Below are 21,761 nucleotides of genomic sequence, written 5' to 3' on the forward strand. Positions count from 1 at the left end.
AGTCATCTTAATTTTTTTGAGAATAAACTAAAACGAAGTAACTCCCTTTCTTTCGTTGTAAAATAAAACCAACACGTGTCTGTACCGTCAATTTCAAAAACCTACGCATGGCAATCCGCGTAGCGAAAGTTTCTTCCTCGCCTCGTGCGCCCCAACCGGCGCTTCCACCCCGTGCACCGGTTGCCGTTGGCTTACTTATGTATGCGTAGACCGCCGTTTTTTCGAACGATCGCATCAGCACTGCTTCGTTGTGTTGGTGTGTGTCTTAATCGGACACGTTTCATCTCTTGCTTACCATCTCTCTCAGCACACTCTCTCTTTCACGCACTCTCTCGCTCTTTCTCTCTCTCCTCATAACGGTGGAGCTTCAGCGGGTACACGACCGGCTCCAGATGGCCAACCAGTATCTGGCGCTTCAACCAGCACGCACGGTCACAGTCTGCTTTGATCCGTCTCGGAATTCGGAAGTGTGTTGTACCAGCACCACCGCCGTCCAACACCAAAAAAGTCCCACCCCGCATAGCCAAAAGCCCGGGCCACCCCCTATCTGGAACCACCCTCCCGTTCGAGTTCCCCTTTCCCGGAGTGTCCGTTCGTGTGCGTGTGTGTGCGTTTGTGAGTGTATTTTCGGTGTGGTGATTAAATTTCTCCCAAAAAATAAGGTGCAAAGGAGACTGGGCTTTCCTTCTCGTGACGACAACAGCCGACGACTATACAGCACAAGGCACACAGGCACACCTCGTCCAAAACGCTGCAGATAGGAAGGATACTGTTTTTGGAGTTAATTACACGGATTAGCAGCAGAACTGACGTAAAAAAGTGAGTTACCGATTAGAAAAGAAGCGAAGGGGAATAAAAGGGTCGATGATTGTGGGTGACGTCAAATAAGAGTCGAAAAACGTCACGGGATTGGTTCGATCGATAAAACCGGATTTTGTGGCAAAATTCATTCGTCTAAAGTGAAGGCGTCCCTGAGATTCATCAGCTAAGACGTACTGTAGTCAAATAGAAGCCTTTGTGCTAATGCAAACACACATGGGCACTGAGACCGTGAGTGATACAAAGCTTTCAAGAGGTGTGAAATAAAACCCTTTCGAGCGAAACTGGCACGGGCCGTTGTTAAGGGTCCCCGGACGGTGTCACCTAGACATTGAGCGTTGAACTCGGTAGTGATGGTCTTCGCGTACCTCGTGTACCGTATAATGTAGGGTGTGGTGTTGGAATACGCTCAACTATTTCCCTATCGACCGCAAACACTTGGCCGATCGCGTTGACTTGTGTCGCACCTCGATCGTTTGCCTATTTTAAACCGGATAACAGAAAACCGATAAATGGCTGGTCGTGAGGTTAAGGGGAGATTATACGTCACAAAAATCCGTAACAAGATCGCTTCAGCTAGCCGTCGAATGTCGAGGTCGTCGTCTAAACAAGGGCGTACGGTGTTATCGTGATTTTGTATGGTTGGTTGATCATGCTTTTCAGATTGAACTTGTCCAAAAAATTCGACTTTATAATGGCTATACACTCGATGTTCCTCTAGCTCACATTAAACTATATTTAACTGCTCCCACCAGAACAGTTATTAGAGGAAATTGAAGCTATCATTCATCTCTCGCGCTCCAAATAATTTCGACCAATTACATCGCTTCATACGCTTCTCCATGCAAATCGTCGGTGGTATCTCCACATTAGGCCTCTCCGGTAACAAAAAAACTAAAAATTCATTTAATGGAGCAGAAAACCCCTAGCCCATAACTGTGAGCTTTAGTTCTTTTTTTTTTTTTGACTGCATGGCCTAATTTTGAAGATGGTAAGCAAACGGGCAAGCAAAAAAACGGGCAAACTTCCCCCGAAATAGTAACCTCGGCCGAGAAAAAGTAGTGTGCCGTATCGGTAAGAGCAGAAACGAACCCCGAAAAAGCGGGTCTTCCTTCTTCTTTACTCCACTCTATGCCAGCTATGCGCTGGGTGATGGAAAAAGCGAAAAACAAAAGGGACCCAAGCTGAACTCAACTGAACCGCGTGCGAAGAAGCAGAAGCTGATGCCGGCGGCGAAAGGCACGTCGGGGGCCAACTACGAAAACTAAAAAAGGGATCTCGTGATGAAGAAACTTTCTCTTTTCGTTGTGAGCGATCGCGACGGTGCTGCAAGATGCTGCAAGAGTTTTCAGGGAAAATCAACAGGACAAATGCCGCGGCGGTTTTCCAACCGAGAACGACACGTTTGCTTGCATTTTTAAGGAACTGTTGAACTGTTTTTTTTCCGCTATCCCAAAACCATACGAAAACCGGTCCTGAGCTAGCGGGAAGGAAATCGGAAACGGTAAAACTGCATCACGAGCGCGGTTGCACATTGACCCTTGGATGGATGCACTCGTGTTCGACATTCACACACACAACTGGAACGTCGCACGTTCGATCGAGGGAAGAGATCTCACTTTCAAGAACTCGTACCGCTAAGGGCACAGAGAAACGAACCTCCGATCGTGAATGTAGGTTAGTTCCGATCGCGAGTTTGTTGAACCTGGCTTCGCGTATCGCAGGCGTGTACGGAACGGCAGCATAAAGTTCGATCCAGTTTGGAAACTGTTCCACAAAGGGGAAAGCAATAATTCGCTGACGTTGCTAACTTCAACAGCAATTTCATGTTTTTTGAGAGGAATATTTGCTAATTATGATTTCCCCAACTTGCTAAAAGGGAATAACAGTTCCTTCCTTTTCCTTTGTCTAATTCCAACCAGCGAAGACAAATGCGTTCCGTTGTTGTTGTTGCGGCGATCACGTGTCGCTGAGTCACAGGAAGAAATTCAATTTCTGTCAGACATCCAGCATGAAATGTTAATCACGTCGCAAGACAACACAACACTTCCTTCCCATTGTAAGGGCCTTGTTTAGCCTGTTGTTGGATTTGCTGCTGCAGTCGGCGAGCTTTCCTTACATGCCTCCAAATCCTATGTAACGGGGCATTGTTCCTGTGGTGATAATGGCGTCGTTTTTCTTTTCGCCCGGTGTTGCGTACACCGTCATACTTTTAGAAAGCATTGCTTTAATTACCAGCGACACACAACGCACGGGTTTTATTCCGATTCCGGTAGCTGGTGACCATTAGTCAGCTGGGCCACGCTAGACGAGCGAAGCGTAAGGCAACGGTTATTGTTTTACGTGGCTGTGGCTTCATCGAGTGGGCGAATCGGTCATTAGTGCGATTTTTATCAAACTCACTTTCCCGGGTGACTGAAGCGGATAACTGATTGTGGAAGCGTCTCGCTCATGCAGAAACAATATTTCAATTACTACCGGGGCTTTGCTGGCAGTATATGCAAAAAACACTCCATTCAAACTGATGACATTTGGTGCCGTAATCGGTTGTGCTAGTTAAAAAAACCTCCAGGGCGCCATGCTGTTTTTTTGTATTTCTGTGTGACCTTCTTTTTGAATTGTGCAACTGTGCCTGAGATCGTAATAGTTGTGTGTGACTGTGGATGAGTCTCTGCATTAGTCATCTCTTACTCCTAAAAAAGGAATCCTCAGATCCAGCTTAAACCGCTGCCAATCTAGCAAGTCACAACAATTGATTCCCGAAATAACCCAGCCCGAAAAAAGTAAAGTTTCATATTCTGTCAGGTCTCACATAACCTCACTCAACGTTAGTCTGCGAATGGTTGTTATCTGTCACGGCTCGAGATTCACCACGCTCACCGTAACAGGCGGACACTTGAGGTGCTACTTTCCCTACGCCAGCTAAACCGGTTCAGATTTGCTATCTCACGGGGCCACCGACTCAACCGACTACTGATGTAACAACGGTGATGTGTGTCAATTTGTCAAACGCATACGGCATCGTGCACATTCGAGAGGTTCCGCCACATTTGTAGGGTTCAGCGAATGGTGTGTAAGTAGATCAAGCTTGCCATGACCGAAAAATGCACACGGCTGGCGGCTACTGCGATGTTCTACAGCGTATGGAGGGGTTTTTTTTTGCATCCAAGAAGGAAGTCGTGACCTTTTGAGTTATGATGGCAATATTAGGTGCCGAAGGTTACCCGTATCGCCATAATTATTGCAAATGGTTGCATACACATGTCCAAATTCTTTCTTGAGTTGTCCACTGACATGTCTGATAACGGATGCAAACTTACTGCGCTCTTGATGTTACGTATGATCGATGATTCTATAATTAGCGCCGTCATGCGATTATAAACCTCACCCTGACCATAAACGAGCGCTAGTAAACAGAAACGATCGATTTGATGCTTTAAATGGAGTGTTAAATAGCGAGTGGTCAACTTGCATCACTAAACAGAAGCTGAAGTTGGGAGAAAGTGCTCATTTCAAGGTTGACACTACGTCATATTGATTGCGTATTAACTTCACATATTGTCGCAACGTACTTATACCTCTCTCTCTCTCTCTCTCTCTTTTTAGTGACCGATAAAATCGACCTCAGCAAGGCCCCCGAAAGCTATGCCCCGTACAACTTCAACCTTTCGGACAAGTTCAAAATTATGGCACAAGATGAGCTGCGCGAAGATGACGATATGCGTGAGAATGCACTGAAGCAGTTCCGCGATTGGATCGCCAAACATCCACTGATCAAGAAGTGTCGTACGGATGCACCGTTCCTGTTGAGATTCCTACGTACGAAAAAGTTCTCCATTCCGGCTGCGACAGAGATGTTGGAGAAGTACCTCACGATCAGACAGGTCTATCCGCACTGGTTCTTCAAGCTGGACATTAACGATCCCGACCTGGAAGCGATCATCGATAGCGGATATCTGTTCGCGCTGCCCGAGCGCGATGAGCTCGGCCGGAAGATCATCTTCTCCAATGCTGGGAAGTTTGACACGAGCCGGTTCACTTCCGCTCAGCTGATCAAGATCCACTCGATGGTGCTGGAGGCGCTACAAGACGAGGAAGAGTCACAGATCTCGGGTTACATTCACGTGACGGATGATTCGGAGCTAAACATCGGATTTTTGGGCATTTGGTCGTTTACGGACATCCGCAATCTGGCGCACTGCGTGCAGAACTCGTTGCCGATGCGTCAGAAGGAGAATCACTTCGTTAACCTGCCATCCTTTGCGAACAAGCTGTCCGAGTTCATCCTGTCGGTGTTGAGCGAGAAGCTGCGCAACCGTGTCTTCGTGCATCGGGGCTGGGACGAGCTGAAGACGAAGATCAATCCGAAACTGCTGCCCAAGGAGTACGGTGGCACCGTGCCAATGGCGGAGTGTATCGCGCTGTTCAAGAAGCAGCTCAAGGAGCGCCGTGATATCGTGCTCGCGCTGGACGAGATGGAGATCGAGATCAACAAGAGCACGATCCCGTGGGCTGACAGTACGGATGCGGACATAGCGAGTGGCGTCATCGGAAGCTTCCGCAAGCTGGAGGTGGATTAAGATTTCAGGACTTTCTCCCCCTCTCTCTCTCTCTCTTTCTGTAGCTATACTTTGGCAAGCGATACTTTGGGGCGATACTTTGGGGCGCTTTGTTAGATAAGTAAGCTTTAGTAAAATGTTATTCGAAGGTTTATGTGTTCCATCAGGGCACAGGTTCCCCAACTCCCTCTTTAATAGGGCCGTTCTCACGGTCAATCCTCAACGATTACTTTTAAGCAACCGAGCGGCGACACAAACAGTGACACTCGCTACGCCGGGAAGGTGGAATACAGTTACCAAAACAGTCGACCGTTTGCGCTGGTCCAATACTTCCTCATCTCGCACAGAGCTTTTGGATGGATGCATTGGGCAAACGCGGACGAGTCGCGTTACTTCTTAATACGTTCTTCTCATCCTTCCTTACGACGGATGGACAGTTGCTTCATCGACGGTTTGATTTCCTTCGTTTTGTTCCGCATTCTGCTCCGAAGCTATCACGTGCAACTGTGTTAAGGTTAGGGAATGTTACTTCAACGGCCAACATTTACATCTCGCCTGTGATCGAGCTTCTTGTGTGCTTTGTTGCGTTATTGTTGTTGGTTAAATTATTGTTTTCTGTTGTACGCGTTACGATCCGTTTCAGTAGAAATGCACTGAAATATAGCAGTATTGGACAATTCGCACGAAAAGGTCGCGATCAGGGGTGGAGAGAGCTAACACGCGCTGCTGACACAGATGAATTGTAATCGTTAGCTACTAAGTAAGCACAACTGGACACAAATATATTCAATTATAACCTTTTAGGAGTCGTTTTGTTTCTTGTTCTTCGTTATTCGCTTCAAAGAGTACACCGATTAGAAAATTTATTTTAAATTGTGTTAGAGGCCACCGAAATAAAGCATGCGAGCTGCTGATCGTATATGTGCGCCTAAAAGTATGCAATAAGTTTCACAGCTAGGCAATCCATCTGAATACAGTGTGTAGGAAGCAATCTCACACACCGATCGTAGCCTTATTTAGGTTTCCGATTTATTTAGTTATTAAACTGATTCATACTGCCTTAGACCTTATTATCCGTCAATGTACAGTAAGTATTTATCGCGGTAAAAGACTCGAGAAGGCCCCCCCTAGAATCTTTTGTGTGCAGCACTGTGGCCTGTCATTTTTGTTGTACAGTGGGATTTCTGTATGGTCAAAACCCATTTGATGTAAACATTGTGCATTGTTCCTTAATACTGTTAATAGACAGCAAGTAGAACTTGATAAAATACATTGTAACAAGTGGTTTGAGATTTTGGTATTCTTATGTTTCCTCCTTTGCTGAATATCAATGCAAGGTAACAAGTATTCATCGAATTACTGTTCCGTTACCGTCCGAGATCGTCGTGCATGTTTTAGGCCCGATTGTTCACCTCTAGTGCGACTGAAAACTAGTACGAAGCCCCTGTAACCCAAAATGAATGGTAGGGTTAGTGGAGAGGGGATTTTAATCAAATAATAACAATATTTTATTCGACTTTCATCAACCAATTTTGACCACACTGAAAGCACACTGAAAGCTCACTGTGAAGCTCTCGCAACGTGTACTGCGGATTGCATACCTTTAGGCGTAAATCCTACAGCGCCTAACAAATTTTGTCAGGGGGGGGCCTTCTCGAGTCTTTTACCTTTATCGCAAAAAATGGATGAACAATATAAGAAAACGTCTTGCTCATGCAAGGCACACTGAGTTATCTGGGTTAATTCAATTTTAAGTTATTATAAAACGACACTCACTTGATGTTATAAAATGCCATTACTTGATGAAGGACTCATTGAAGAAAAATACATTTTTCATATAAAAAACTTACCCTCAATTGAATTTTTTCTCAATACAATTGCAACGTTATTACGGCAATCATAACTCAACTAAATTTTCTACATAGTTCTCTGATATATTCCCAACTCCCGTTCAGCTTCCCAGCACGTGTAGTCGCCGCTTAACATCTCGCCCAGCAGCTCTCAACTGCGGCGACCACTCTCTTTCGGTTCACTCACGAACGCAAACCACCGTTTTGACATTGACCGCCAAATCGGTCAGTGGGCCATTATTTTGTCTTGCATCGTGAGAGATCAGCGGGTTGTTGGCCTCGGAATAGTGGAAAAGGAAACGAACCGACTTCGGAAAGCATCTGCTGCTTCCCTTAATGTGATGATAATTTAACGCCGCAAGATTAGGAGAACCCACGAGCCGATAAGATGCATCGGTATCGTCGTTAGGGATAAGATTGCATTCAAGGTGCGCAGGAGACAATGCACGGAACTACCCGACAGTAGCCTTCTATAACTTTGTATTGATTTTACAAACACACCTCAGCATGACACATCAAACACTGTATAATTATTAACCTCGAAAAACTGGGAAAAGCCGCAGACCAATCCCACGGTAAACGAAAACATACACACAACAAAGTTCATCTTTTGCACAACATTACAATTACAGCGCCACCAATCAATCGCCCACGTTTAGATTTCTTCTTCAGCCACTGATGACAGGAATCGCACTGGCACGTCGTGAACCTTTAACCGCGGGAGGCTTCACCACAACACCCTCAATCGTGTGGCCTTCAGCTAATTTGGTCCTACCGAGCGCCACACACATACCCACCGGCGCCTGGAAACAACGCATTCCAATTCATCATGTGCCATTGTGATTGCCTCATCCGCCGCACATTGCGTACAGCAGCATCATCATCTTAAGAAGGGTTGTCTTAAGCCACCACCCGGTGGGAACCTCCTTTAAAGGAACCGCATCTCATCTTCTGGCCAGCTGTTAAACGCTGATCAGCCGGTCGAGATTTGTAAAACCACCTCCTCGCCCAATTATTCACAGAGAGGATGCTCCTAATCAATAGATCGCGAATTTTGCATCCATTCCAAGCTGCATAATGTAGCTCGCACTCCTAACAAGGGCTCGGCTGTGTTCCGAAAAGTGGACCGTAGCTTAAGCTGACCCACTCTGAACAATGGGCAGAGAGAATCGTCCACACCACACCGGAGCTCCACACATGATCATCATCGTCATGCAGCTCCATTCAACTCGATCCGCAGATAATCGGTTTGTTTCAGTTGCAAGAGACTCCGAATGACGCAAAATCGTTATCCGATCGGTCGACGATTCCCGATACAAATCTCTTTCACATTCACGATCATAATTGGTCCTAAACAGGCCGGGCAATTGTCGCGGGTCGCGAGCGAGTACACGACTTTCCACCACCGAAACGGTCCAAACGTGAGCTGTTTTCCATATTTCTCCCAGCACTAATCGAGCCAACCTCGTAGTCGACAACCCCGATCAAGATCGTCATCTCCGGCGTCTGCCTCGGTGACATGCATGGCGCGATCCCACGAGGAAAACTCGGCGCCAACTTCCTGCTTGGGAAATCGTGGCCCACTGTGGGCACAACTCTCGACGAATGTCTTTCTACGAATCAGACTGTCTCTGTCCGTACAGTTCGTTGTGAAAGGAATAAAATCTTTAACACCTCACCAGCGTGCAGCCAAACAGCCGAACGGTACAGCATTAGGCTGTGTGATGCAATACGGGAAATTTGTGCACGATCATGTAAACAACAGCTTTTTGGCTCCCGGTTTCCTCCAGCAAGCGTCCGTACGAGCGATCTACAAAACGCAAACACAAGAGGCAATAGAGAAACACTCACACCCCGCAGCGCTCAAGTCGTACAATTTTCGTTTATTGACATTTAAATAATCACACATATCATTTACAACGCGGAATACAAACTCATCGTAACTCATCGAAACTAAATACTGCAGATGGCGCCACTTAACACTCGGGAGGGATCTACATTGCCCTACACACGCGTCAGGTGCGCTTAATTGTATAATGTCGGTACTGTCCGTTTGTCCGGTTGTGATTTAGTGACACAAATTACTACCTGCCTGTCTGTGACTGCTAGCTTATCGGCTCTCGGTCGGGCTCTCCATTCTCTTGCCGGGATCATAGGTTAAAGATCATCTGACATACACACTCCGGGAGGCGTTACATTGAGCCAGTGCGCCAAACAACTTCATCAATAAATACACCGATGCGATACGTGCTGATGCTGGCGGGCCGTGCAGCACATTATGTCAACACTGTTGTTGTGGTGCAGAAAATGAGATGTGTCCTCCATGCCGCTGACGATAATCGATGACGATCGCACTCCGCTGAACAGGGCATGCGCAAACACCGCTCATCATGATCAACTCCTTCAGGTGTTGGCGGTGACGAGTGGTTGGAAGCGTTCGTAAAAATGAGTCAATTTTTTGGCGAGAAAAAGGTGTAAAAGCGATTTATGAACCTGGTTGAAGCTGGCAACCGGTTACGTAAAGCGCTGTCGGTACGGTTAAGGGCTCGCGCTCGCGGTCTGTAGGTCCTTAGGCGACCACCGAAGCGATAAAGTAGTCGATCGGAGTAGTTTTGGCCGACCGCGTCAATGGGGACACACAGGATCTTCAGGGAACGCAAGCCGATAGACGTAATTGAATGCGAGTAAACCACACATTGCCCCTAAAGTGTGCTATAAACGTAAGGCCCACCGGTCCCAGCAGTCCCCGTGCGGATTGCATGAGAACGTCTCGGGCGTACATGCACCGGCGGACGAGATGTGTTGTGAAGTTGCGCACACGAACAATGACGTGTGGTTTGCGTGCCGGGAACCGGATTTTGGAAACCGGTCAAAATGCACAATGATTGGATTTGTTGGTGATTAAGATAAATTAAACTGTGCCCTCTTCTCGCTTGCCGGTGTGCGATTAGCCAACACGAACCCATCCTCCAGAGGTCTGCCGAAGACTTCTCTTTCTCTACGTCCATCTGTCATTGGTGCGTGTTTAGCAGTAATGAGCCCCAATACACTCTCGATCTGTGGCCTTCTTCTAATCTAATCCGGCTCCGATTTCTCAGCTGCCAAAAAGGTTTCGACTACGCTCATGTTGCTTCTCCGAAGCTGCGGGGAAGCTAAACGGATAATCGGAATCTCGGAGTGCTCCGGTGGGCGCACTAAAATTTTGGTTAAATGCAATTAGGAAATAACGATCGTGTGCGCTGTTGTTGCAGCCACACGACGGCCGCACGCCATCTTACCCACTGCCTAACCTAAGCCAAAATCGTTCCATTTCCCTTCGAGCCGTTTGCAGCCGTGAATGGGTAGTAATCGGGTGAGGAAATCGGTCATTTTTCCTCATCTCTCATCGGTCGGGTCGGAGTTGCATCTGGGAGAGCGAAGCGACGGTAGCAGTTGTGGAATGTGCGCCTTTGTAACACTGTCTGTCTGGAGCAGCAACGGCGAGATAGAAAAGTTGGAAAACCGAATCGTTTTTCGTGGCTTTTTTTTCGTGAACTTGCGGTCTAGCGGGTCTGGATGGTACTTGTTGTTCGATGCCGTTGCCTCCACCCCCGGTTGCTGAATTCGTTCGTTATGGAAAATAATATTGCCTCCACCCCGAATAGCAAAAATGGCGTTTTGACTTAATTGGGCCGATGCGGGATGGGCACCCTGCCCGACCTCAACAATGCACCACTAAACAATTGCCACAGTTTATGCCGTCGCGGTACGATCAAAGTATTGCGCGATTACCTGCTGTACGGGCCCGCTCAAGCTGGGCTCAAGGAATGTTTGAAGTGTGTTTTGATAAGACCCCCCGCCACACACACCGGGCTCTAGAAATGTTCATGCTGTTTTGGCGTTTGGGCGAAGGTCCCTTGTATAAGGAGTAAGGCTGAAGTAACCATTTTACGGCTTATTAAGATATTGCATGTAAATATCTGTTCCAAAAGCAAGTGGTCATTCCGATACTGACCCGGGGGGAGGGAAGGGAGGACTTAAAAATGGGTCATCTGCGCATCAACGATACGAACACAACGTACGCTGACGATAAATCATTATTACACGGAGTCGTAAAAGAAGTCCGTTTGCAAATGGCAGACAAATGCAAAAGCTCGCCCTGGCCACTGGACGACAATGGTTGCCTTGAATGAAAAATTGTGCGTAAAATCAATATTTACATTCAGGGCAGCAAAACACTCTACCCGCAGCACAATTCACCCCACGGTCAATCACATCGATCAAGCCCGAACAGAAGAACTTAACCGCACTTTCGCCGGACGCACTTCTGCCGCACAATGGGAGATAAATTTGGCAACCGCCAAAACGGCAAGCTTTACACTATTTTTGGTTAAGAAAAGAATTTGAATTTTGTTTGCGAAAGTGCGACCGAAGAAACGTTTGCGTATGCAACGCGCCGTGAGAAAACTGGTACATATTCATTAAAATGGGGTTTTGATTTTATTTAATACACACTATTGCAATAAATAGCCACGCTAATCGAGGGAAAGAAGAATGGAACGCGGGGAAGGCAAAATGGTTGGAAGTGGGGGGGGAACAGCTTCGTCGTTTAAAAACGTTTTAAACCGCCGAATAAAAACGTCATTATGGCGTCGTTAGGAAGATGTCTCAATGTGTCTGCTGCTGCTCTCTCGCTCTCTTTCGCTCTCTCTTGCTCTCCTCTCTCGCACTATTACTACTTCTACTACTACTACTACTGCTTCTTCTGGTACTTGGGCTGGTACCCTTTCTCCCGTTTACCTCGTCCTTCTTCTTCTTACGGGAACGGCACGGCCGGAACCTTATAATGATAGCCATCGGCATCGAGCGTATGCGACGGGACGACCGAGGACGGTACGGTGAGTCCATTTTCCGGTGCCTCGTAGTTGTAGCCATCGTCGTTCGGGTCAGCTATCCTGGACTGGATCTCTGTCTCGTCGGCGCTCGATTCGGCGACCAGGGTCGTCGTTTCGCTGGAAGAAGTCGCCGGGCGGTACGTGGTGATCGTATCGTTCTGTGTGACCACGGCTCCAGTGGTCGTCGTTGGAGTGAGCAGATCTAGCAGCGATGGCCCAGTAGGTTCGTCCGCCCCTAGCCGTGCCTCCGGTTGCTCTGGTTCCGTTTGCTCCGTCGCCGCAGGGAGATCCGTTGTGGCTAGCGATGAGGCTGCGGTTGTGGTGACAGCGGCAGATGTCGTCGTTGCCTCACTCGTGCCGATCGTAGTCGAAGGTTCATCGTTAATGCGGAGTTCCGGCACAAAATCGGCATGGCTCGCCACTTGGCTCGTTTCCTGCATCTGATTAATGAGTGCAATCACGGACGAGGCGTCGTCGGCCGGTTCTCCTGTCGCGACGCTGGCCGTGGTGGTCGTTTGCTGTCCTTCCGTCGTCTGCTGTTCGTCTTGCTCTTGTTGCACCAGACTGTCCGCTTCCGGGACAGAGGGCGCAAGTGTCGTCGTGGGTTCTGGAGACTGTGCTGGAACGATGGTCGTGCCGCTACTGCTGCTACCGGTGGTGCTTCCCGTGGTCGTCGAATCATCCGACTCGAATCCACTGCGTACGATGATCGGGAAACCGTTGGCATCGCTGTCTGGTGGCAGGTACTCCGGGGCTGAGGTGGAAGCGAGCTCAGTTGAGGTTTGTTGCGTCACAACGCTGGAGACTGTGCCCGATGCATCGGGATACACTGACGCTTCCGGCAGCTTCGGATAGGGAGCTGGAGTTTCCGTCGGCAGCTGGAACGTGGTAGAGGTTTGAGGTTGCTGTGTGGTCGTGGATGGCGTGCTCGGTTCCTTCGGCACTACCAGCTCCGGGAGCGGTTTCGGGGGAAGATATTCCAGCGAGTTCTTTGCGGTTGTCGTCGTCGTCGGGACGGTGGTCGTGGCGAGCTGATTAATGTCGCTTGGTTGCCCGATCACTTCGTTTATGTTGGTCGGAAGCATCACCTCGGGTTTCTTGTAGCCGTAGCCGTCGTCGTTGTCGAATTCTTGCTGAGTCGAGGAAATCCCATAAGTGGATGGTGCTGGAGTGGTAGTGGTCGTGGTGGTGGGTGGAGCTTGCGTAGTTGTGGTCGTTGTCGTAGTTGTTGTGGTGGTGCTGGTCGTAGTCGACGGAGAACTTGGCGGTGCCACTTTATCAACGTTTGACGACTCTTCACCATCCTCCGGGGGCAGATACTCCGGTGCCTGTGTCGACACCGGGCTGACTAGATTCGAGTCCGGATGGACATCGAGCGGAAAGTCGGGCTTTTGGTAGTCATACCCGGAGCGGTCCTCCAACCGGCGGAACGGCGACGGTTGATTGTCCGGCAGCGGGAACAAACTGATCTGCGGTAGCAAGGCCTCGATATTTGCTGCATCACCCGTCTTAATTTCGGTCGCAACTGCACCGTTCCCATTAACCGACACCGAGGTACCGATGAAACTTTGACGCTTCTGCTTGTCGGCAGTCTTCTTCAGCAGATGCGATACGTCCGGCCGGGCAAGGCCGCTGGTCACCAGACAGCCGGCAAGTATGAGAAGTTTCCACATCTAGAAAATAGAACATAGAACAATAGAAATAGAACAGAGCCAAATTGCTGTTAAACACGATCACCGACGAAAGAAGCTATCAACAAGTTCGTTAAAACCCGCTCCAAAACACCAATTTGTCTTGTGACATCGGCGTGGGGAGGCTTAGATTTAAGCACAATCTCACATTGTGCAGGTTGTCGCATTGTGCAAGAGGCCAACCTCACCACTTCAGTTCACCCACTTTTGCTATCGATGAACCGGCGGCGTACGTACGGCATCGGTTGGGCAGAGGATTACCCCCATCTCCAATAAACTAAATCCAACCTGATGTTTTATTTTTAACATGTGGATGCCTTTCACCACAATTAACAAACTCATCTTCAATCTCTCGTCCAGCACCGGCAGCCCACCAGACGGCAGTACACACAGTACGAACTCAGTCACAACATGGCATTATGCAAAAGACAAACAAACCGGGACACCAAACCATCCGTTCGGCACCGACACCTATCGAGAGCGAGAGAGAGAGAGAGGGGGGGCGACAATTTTTTTGCCAACATCCAAATCCTTGCTCCGTTCCCGATCGTTACCGTCTTAAGCGGATAGTAGCATCTTCGGGATGAGCATTCGCGCCCGTCTCTTTCCCACACAATAAAGATCCTGTGATACTGCAGGTGGCAGCAGAGGACCGCGGAGGTAGTAAATCGAATTAAATCCACCAACCACTGCTATCTGACGCCACCGCTCTTCCAATCTTAAAACCATCGTGATAGACAACCAGCATCTTAAACAGAAGACACTTATGACGAAGATCATGACTCTCTCTCTCTCTTTCTCTCTCCCACAGGCATTGCTGAAGTACCCGTAGGCTTGTAGCAAAAAATGTCCCCCCCAAAACGTTCAATGACATCTGCCAGTGGGATCTTCACTTGACTGACTGACTGACTGACTGACTCACTGACTGCCTCGCAGTGTGAGTGTCCGATTGACCGATATGTGAATTAGCATCCTCCAGTCACCGAAGCGCGCGAAAGTAAAACCCAACCGCAATGGATGAATAGGAAAAGTAGGTTTCTAAAACGGTTTTGCCACCTTTTTGCTGCATCCGAACGATCCGATCCGATCGGAGATGAGCTTCCTTTCCAACCCCTCAGCCGGGAGGCCATTGTGTAATGCCATGGAGATGGGCCAAAACGGCAACAAAACACGGCGGACACTTCACCGGATATTTGAATGGTGATCGCGTGCCCATGTGCTAAGCTGTTACCGGCGACATTGGAGGATGTGCGTTTAGTGCATTTGCCCGGATTCGGCTGATCAATCTCGATCACGCTAAAGTACGGGAAGATCCGCCGCTCACTCGCCCTGACCAAGATCGGGCGCGCTCCCGTAACAGTTTAGCGGGGCAGTTTATTAGTTTGGTGATATAAAGGCTGACCTTTCCGTACTGTCATCGTCACTAATTTGGACTGCCATTTGGCAAAGTCGGTCAAATTTTGGCATCGATTTCCTTACGCGCGAAATAAATTAAAACGTAACGGAACAGAATGTCATTCGTGGAGATGCGGTAAAAGATGTTCCAGATGTTGTGCAGCACGGCGTTACCCGCAGCCTTGTCTAACACCGATCATGGTGGATCGTTGTGAACGGTTCAAACTAATAATGTCATTACCACGATACACAACATCAGCAGCAGCAGCAGCAGCAGCAGCAAAAAGCAGCACCAGAGCAATATTAATGGCTAACATGATTTAATTACCTCAGCGTCGCGTATTTTCGGTTGGGCAGAATGGGCCCCATTTTTCCCCTCTCGAAAATTGAGATGCTCGATGTTCATTATCTCGGCTAATGAACGGTTGAACTTTGGCTTAAAAATGTAAACCCGACCATGATTACGCCTTCTCAAGGTTAGGCAATATTGCACCAGCGTATGATCACGATCGATTAATATCTTTATATCGTAACGTGTTTAGATCATATTTCTTCATCTATTGCAGGTACGATTCCAGCATCTAAATCAGGTGTCCCCGATCGGGTGACGTTCCTAAACTCCCGCAACATGAACGCAATCAAATAAAATGCATCCAATTAGATGGAGCTCTAGTCTACCCTTTATTCGGAACCCGTCCGGCTATCTTCATGCGAATATCTTAGGTTTGATTTATGTAACTTTCTTATTGCCTCCCGAGCGGCCTAAACTATCATCACGCCCGCCTAATCGACAGAACAATGATACAAATTGTGGCTCGACATTCGTGCTCGTGCGCACGGTTTCGATTGCATTTCCTAACCCATCCATCCATCCATCCACGGTAAGTATCCGAGTCGCACAGCCACAAAAAAATAGGGGATGTCAGAAGAATAGATCCATAAAATAACGCACAAGAAGAAATCTGTGGGGCGCGAGTGTGTCCGATCACCTCCCCGGAGGAGTAGAAGGTGTCGACGGGACCGTCGGTTCGAGGAAGGAGGCACAACGAGAGACCTTTCGCTTGTGGTCTCTAATGGGAAAATTCGTTTCCCGGCAATGGCCCGAAACAAAACAGTACCTCACAGCCTCCATACAATGCTCTCCGTGGACCAAAAACGGTCATTCACGCACATTAGCTTCACCTTCTCCCGATCGGCCCGCCATCTAGGGCGTCACAGTTTTTCCCTTTCACTGACTCTGGTCTGCGCCTGCATTTCTAAGCCCCGAAGTCTAAGAAGCGTCCCAAGATGGATGGATGCGCTGCTACGTCCCATGTGCCTCCGAAACGGGTCAGATCTTTCTTTCGCTCTCATCACCACCATCACATAATCATCATTACCAAACGGCGGCGTGTAAAACGTTTCGAGACTACTTCTTTTTTGTGTGTGGATTAAAAGAGGTACGTATCGATTACACACGGGAAGATTCATGCTCTCGATGATCGATCGTACCCGAGCAGCAGAACAATCGTCGAGTGAAAAGGTCTCGGGTGATCGGTCCTTCCTGCCGAGCCTGCCGACTACCTTCTTCCCCGGGGAGGAAGACTTTGCAGAGACATTGCATAACGGGCGAATCGCCGAATGCGCAAACGATCGCCATGGACTTTTGTTTGTGAATAAGCATTCGCCTGCCTGCACTTTCGCCCCGGTGGTGGTTGCGATCTTTGCAAACTGCCAAAGCTGATCTTTTACTTTCTCGTCTACCTCGGGGTCTTCAAGGAGAGATGAAATATGTTGGTGGATCTCTGGAATGCAGCACACAACCCCGAGAAATCTTTCTTCGAGACTTCTCGTATTTCCGACAAACGACAATTCCGAAGATAACTTCCTGGAACTCTGGACGAACACTCACCATGTTTTTATCACGTTGGTTTCTGTAGACGACTGGGTTCTGGTGTGGCGATCGTTAGGTGATCTATCACAAAGTCCTAGGGTTTTTCAAGTTACTTCCACCCCAAATGTGTCCCCAGAACACTATCACAACCAAATTCTGGTTCACTGATCACTTGCACAACCTTAACACCATTCACCAGCACTGATCACGAGCACCCTTTCAACTGTCGACTCTATACAGGGAGAACAGAAAATAGAATAAAAGAAATCAATTATCAGACACACTTGATCTCAATCCCAACGGGGAATCGGCAGAATGAATCCCTAACCTGCTGCCGTGACAGGATCGTTCGTAAAAGAGCCCGTAGCTGATCTGACGGTTCGCACGGCGCGAGTAGCACGAATGAAGCGCAGGACTCATCAATCGACTAGCTTTATATGAGCTTCGCGCTGCCGACCACCCCCCCCACGCTACTACTACCGAAAAAGCTACCCCCGATCGCGCACCGCCCTAGCTACCCCCCGCAGATGGAAGGGAAATTGTACTGGCGCATTCTCCTGCCGAAAATGAGATGCCCCTTTAGACGCCCTCGACTCGCGCGGGAGACTAGCCGGCGGAGGGGAGAGGAGCCACGCGCATCGCTGGGGCAGTTGTTCTGCTGCACAGTGGAGAGCCCGAAACCCGAGCGGAATACGGCCCGACTACGGCCGGCAGCTCCGGCAGGGCGCGATAAAACTTTGGAGGGAGGACCTCGAGCTCGAGCTGCCGCTGTAACACACTGGAGCTGCTGCTGAAGAGAAGGAGAGAGAGAGTGAGAGAGAAGGAGACAGAGAGTTGTCTACGTTTTGGTATATTGGCTGCGTGCCAGTGGAGTTTGGCACTGCACTGGGACCTCAGCAAAATCAGCTTTCAACCGATAGCAGCTCTCCGCAAAGCGATCGAGATTACGATATTGTTTGCTCACAACATGTGTCCGAGGATCAATCAATGTAGATCTTCAAAAGCTGTTTTGGAGTTGTTTTCAACGGGGAGGATCTTTAACGAGGCACTCAGACTCCAGACTTAATCTATTAGGAGATAACAGAGGGCAATTATCGTTCCACCGACAACACATCGCCCGTGCTTCGCCAATTCATTTCCACAATCAGTTCGTGCAGCGCGATGGCCACTCCTGGTCGTCCGAGAGAGCCCCGTATTGAGTTGCAGCAAAATGTCAAACCTTAACATTTGACGGTGGCGCTTCGGCGACACATGCATGAATGTACGGGGGACTTGTCCTGCCCGCACGCCCTCTGTCCCGTAGCGTGGCGTTCCCATAAACAAACATTGCGCGCCTGCATTCCACCAGGACCTGGAGACCCGGTTGGACCCGAACCAGGAAGAAGATGGCAGGCGACGATGCGCCAAACCGCAAGTGATAACTGGCCGCAAAACGGCACAGACCCCCGAAAGCTTGTGCTAGCTGTTTCTGTACTCTTCGTGCGGAGCGAGTTACGGTTGGGAAAAGCTAATCGTGCCTCAAAAGACTCGGCTCGGTCGGGGTGTTGTCGTGGAGCTTTTCCATTCATCAGCACGCATCGGTGGCAGATTTTATGATACAAGCCAACCTCGACTTAGGGGGACTTATGGTGACAACCCGGGACGGTTCTTCTTCTACGGGATGGTTGATTATGATTGGTAGACATTCCGAGATATTGCTTTTTTTTTGCAACCCAAGTGTGACTAAATCAACAGTTGCTGGTGCTTGTTAAAATCGCTAAAACTGCAACAAAGAATTAAAAATGCTCAACAATGGACATCGAGACAGGTTAGGCTATGCGATTTCGTTTTTGAGCCGTTTGCCACAGCACGGTTCCATAGTGTAGCGGTTATCACGTCTGCTTTACACGCAGAAGGTCTCCAGTTCGATCCTGGATGGAACCAAAGAGAGACTTTTTTTAATCTAAATTATTAGTCACCATCACGATCCTCATCGCTCGCACTACTATAAGCAGTACCCTCCGTTTATATGCCATAATCAATTATAGCATATTTTTATTGCTCATCACCAATTAAGTAAATCGCCGGATGCTACTCCACTCAGCCACCATCTTTAAAACAATCCACACCCAAAAACGTATCAATATTAGTCTTCATAATAGCGTCAGCTTCCTCGTCCAGTTTAAATGTCACGCGTGACGTGGATTCTGGTCGATTAAAGGCAAGAATAATGTGGTGAAGAACTCTGTATGCAATTGACCTTCGTCTCAATAGAATTAGGCTAATGGGTGGCTTGGAAAATAAACAGAAAATGTATTTGCGCTTAAGTGGGAATGGATTGATGTCATAAGAAAATAAACATTTCACGATGCCTACTGCAACGAACCGGGCCAGCGTGTTACGAGAAGCTCAACGAAACGCTTCCTGCCTCGACGCGGTTTATCTTCATCCCATAACCTTTACGATTTCAGGACATGGTGTCCACACAACGCCCTCGTCTTGCCTCGGGAGAAAACGCTTTCCCTTTGATTTTGACAACACACTTTAATGCTTCTCGTACGCATGCAAATATGTCTTCAACCTCATTTCAGGCGCGGTGTCCTGCTCGGTTCATATTCCACACTGTTGTGATCGATCCGTGCGCGATCGTGCCGTATAGTTAAGGTTCTGGTATGCATCACCTACCTTCCTTATGCACACAGATTATGCAACGATGGCGACAAAGTCACACACACACACGTGCCACGCTCGGTATGGTTCCGTTCGTCGGAAGACCTCGGCAGGTCTCGGCACCGCTGTTGTATCATCGGAATCCTTTAACGTCTCCTCCGATCCGATGATTTACGGTGCCCATTAAAACAAGGAGTCCGATGGTCTTTTGATGGCCACGGTGAGCGAGCCGGGCAGGGTAAGGAGGCAACCCTTATGCTTCACCACGATCGGTTGACGGAGCTGCCTTTTATTTTTTTGTTAGTGAAGTCGAAGGCACGATGAATGTGTTTTAATGCGTTTTCGCTCGCTTTTGTTTCATTCACTTAGGAGTGACATACAAATCATACTTTTCACACCCCGTGTGCCGTGTGCGGACAGGCGAATGCTGATCGATTGAATTGTTCACAGTAATTGGAACGAGGATCATTCGAATGGACGATCGTGACAGCCGCCTATTACATACTGATCGTCATAATACTTTGCCGCGCTTTGTGACGCTTTTGGCACCTGGAGGAGATCCTGGTTGCTGGTGTGAGAACCGTTTATCTGGGATATTTTAATTAAATCAACACATTCGATGACACATTCCTGCGATGTGCGCCATTCGTCAGCCAATCAACGTTCTAATCTAATCAAACGCATCATCGCGATGCATTATTCTAGCGTCTTGGAGTAATTGGACCGAACACCTACACATCCGCCATGACATCTGGCACCTTTGCTGAGCTCATGAACACCATCATTCACTCATTCGCTTCCCATGATCATCAACGATCGCACCATCCAAATACCAGGATGCCTTAAACATCACCCCGTCAAGCCGCTTCATCTGCTTCCGATAATGAGTCAATCAGCTCACTCTAGGGTGCGATGTCACCGACAAGAGAAAACCCTTGCCCTTCACTTTGGTGAGATTGGTTTACGTGTAGGATCACATCCTCCCACAGAACAACCAAACCAACATCCGAGCCCGCATTAGCCCTGACCGCTAGCAGAGTGGAAAGTTGAACCAGCAGTGCACAAGGTAACCCGGCCGATCGGAAAACGGCCCAGCTTCAATCCCTTTAAGGGTGACAGTTTTATCGTCCCAATAAGCATCCGCCAAGGGCAAACTCACACCTCTCGAATGTCGGAAAGCAAGCGCGACACTGGCGTGTTTGTTTCGCTCCACTTGTAACATCGAAACATCCAAACACTTTTATGGAAATTTCGCTGTTTGACTTCTCTCTTTCGGAGGCAGATGCGCTCCGGGCCGCGGTAGGTCACCAACCACCACCACCAAAATCCTTGCATCGCGTAACGAACCCGAGTCTGTGACTTCGCCGTCCCGTTTCGTGCATAATTAGCCTCTGCTCGATGCATGGACGTACGGACGAATGTAGGTCTACACCTCTGTGCTATCTGTAGCGGAATAGCCCGCTTATCGGCATCCTTTTGTGTGAAGTAGAGGTAACATCACCTTTTGCAGGAGGATTTCGCGTACCACCTGGGTGTACCTTTCACTCCTCGGCAGAAAGGTAAATCTGTCTGAATGATGTTGCTCAATGAACCGTATTGATCAGCGGTAAGTTTGTCGCTCATTACACAGCTCTTGACAGGAGCGTCCAATTCCAGCGAGTGGAGCAATTAAATGTCAATAAGGTGAAGTGTTTCTTGCGTGAGAATTTAACACCCCGACGAATTGGGTATACTGCTCAAGTGCATAATTCTAGCGCCTTGTAGCATAATAATGTCATTAAACTTGACTCCAGTGCGCTTCAGGTGACTGGACCCGCAAGTATCTCCCTTAAGGTCGTCCCCGTTTTCAGCGATCGGCCAGAGGGACATCAGCTTGGAGCAGCGGGCAGGCCCTTGCGAGAGCAAACAAAGCAATTATTGCTCACTGCTGATGTACGAGGGCGCGTGCTGTCACAATGTACGAGCCCTGCGGTCCTAGTTACGGCTCAATATCCACCGCACTCGATACCGCTCGATGACCTTATGCTTGAAGATGCGCTGCTCATCGGCGC

At 48.5% G+C, this 21,761-nt stretch overlaps 2 protein-coding genes and 1 non-coding gene across 3 annotated transcripts; 2 read left to right on the forward strand and 1 right to left on the reverse strand.

The window, feature by feature from the left end:
- Positions 1–267: 267 nt before the first annotated feature.
- On the forward strand, positions 268–6,182 carry LOC118516894 (clavesin-1-like). Its single transcript, XM_036062739.1, has 2 exons — positions 268–819; positions 4,426–6,182. Coding segments are annotated over exons 1-2 (975 nt in total). The 5' UTR covers positions 268–818; the 3' UTR covers positions 5,400–6,182.
- Positions 6,183–11,684: 5,502 nt separating this feature from the next.
- Positions 11,685–17,476, reverse strand: LOC118516895 (mucin-5AC-like). The gene is made up of 3 exons (XM_036062740.1): positions 17,390–17,476; positions 17,080–17,293; positions 11,685–13,775 (listed from the first exon to the last, which is right to left on the reverse strand). Exons 2-3 carry the CDS (start codon positions 17,080–17,082, stop codon positions 12,024–12,026), a joined length of 1,755 nt encoding a protein of 584 aa, XP_035918633.1. The 5' UTR covers positions 17,083–17,293; positions 17,390–17,476; the 3' UTR covers positions 11,685–12,023.
- Positions 17,477–18,911: 1,435 nt separating this feature from the next.
- Trnav-uac lies at positions 18,912–18,984 on the forward strand. The gene has a single exon. It is a non-coding gene; the product is annotated as a tRNA-Val (tRNA).
- The last annotated feature ends 2,777 nt before the right edge of the window (positions 18,985–21,761 follow it).

The sequence above is a fragment of the Anopheles stephensi genome, unplaced genomic scaffold, assembly GCF_013141755.1.
Source record: "Anopheles stephensi strain Indian unplaced genomic scaffold, UCI_ANSTEP_V1.0 ucontig41, whole genome shotgun sequence".
Lineage (NCBI taxonomy): Eukaryota > Metazoa > Arthropoda > Insecta > Diptera > Culicidae > Anopheles > Anopheles stephensi.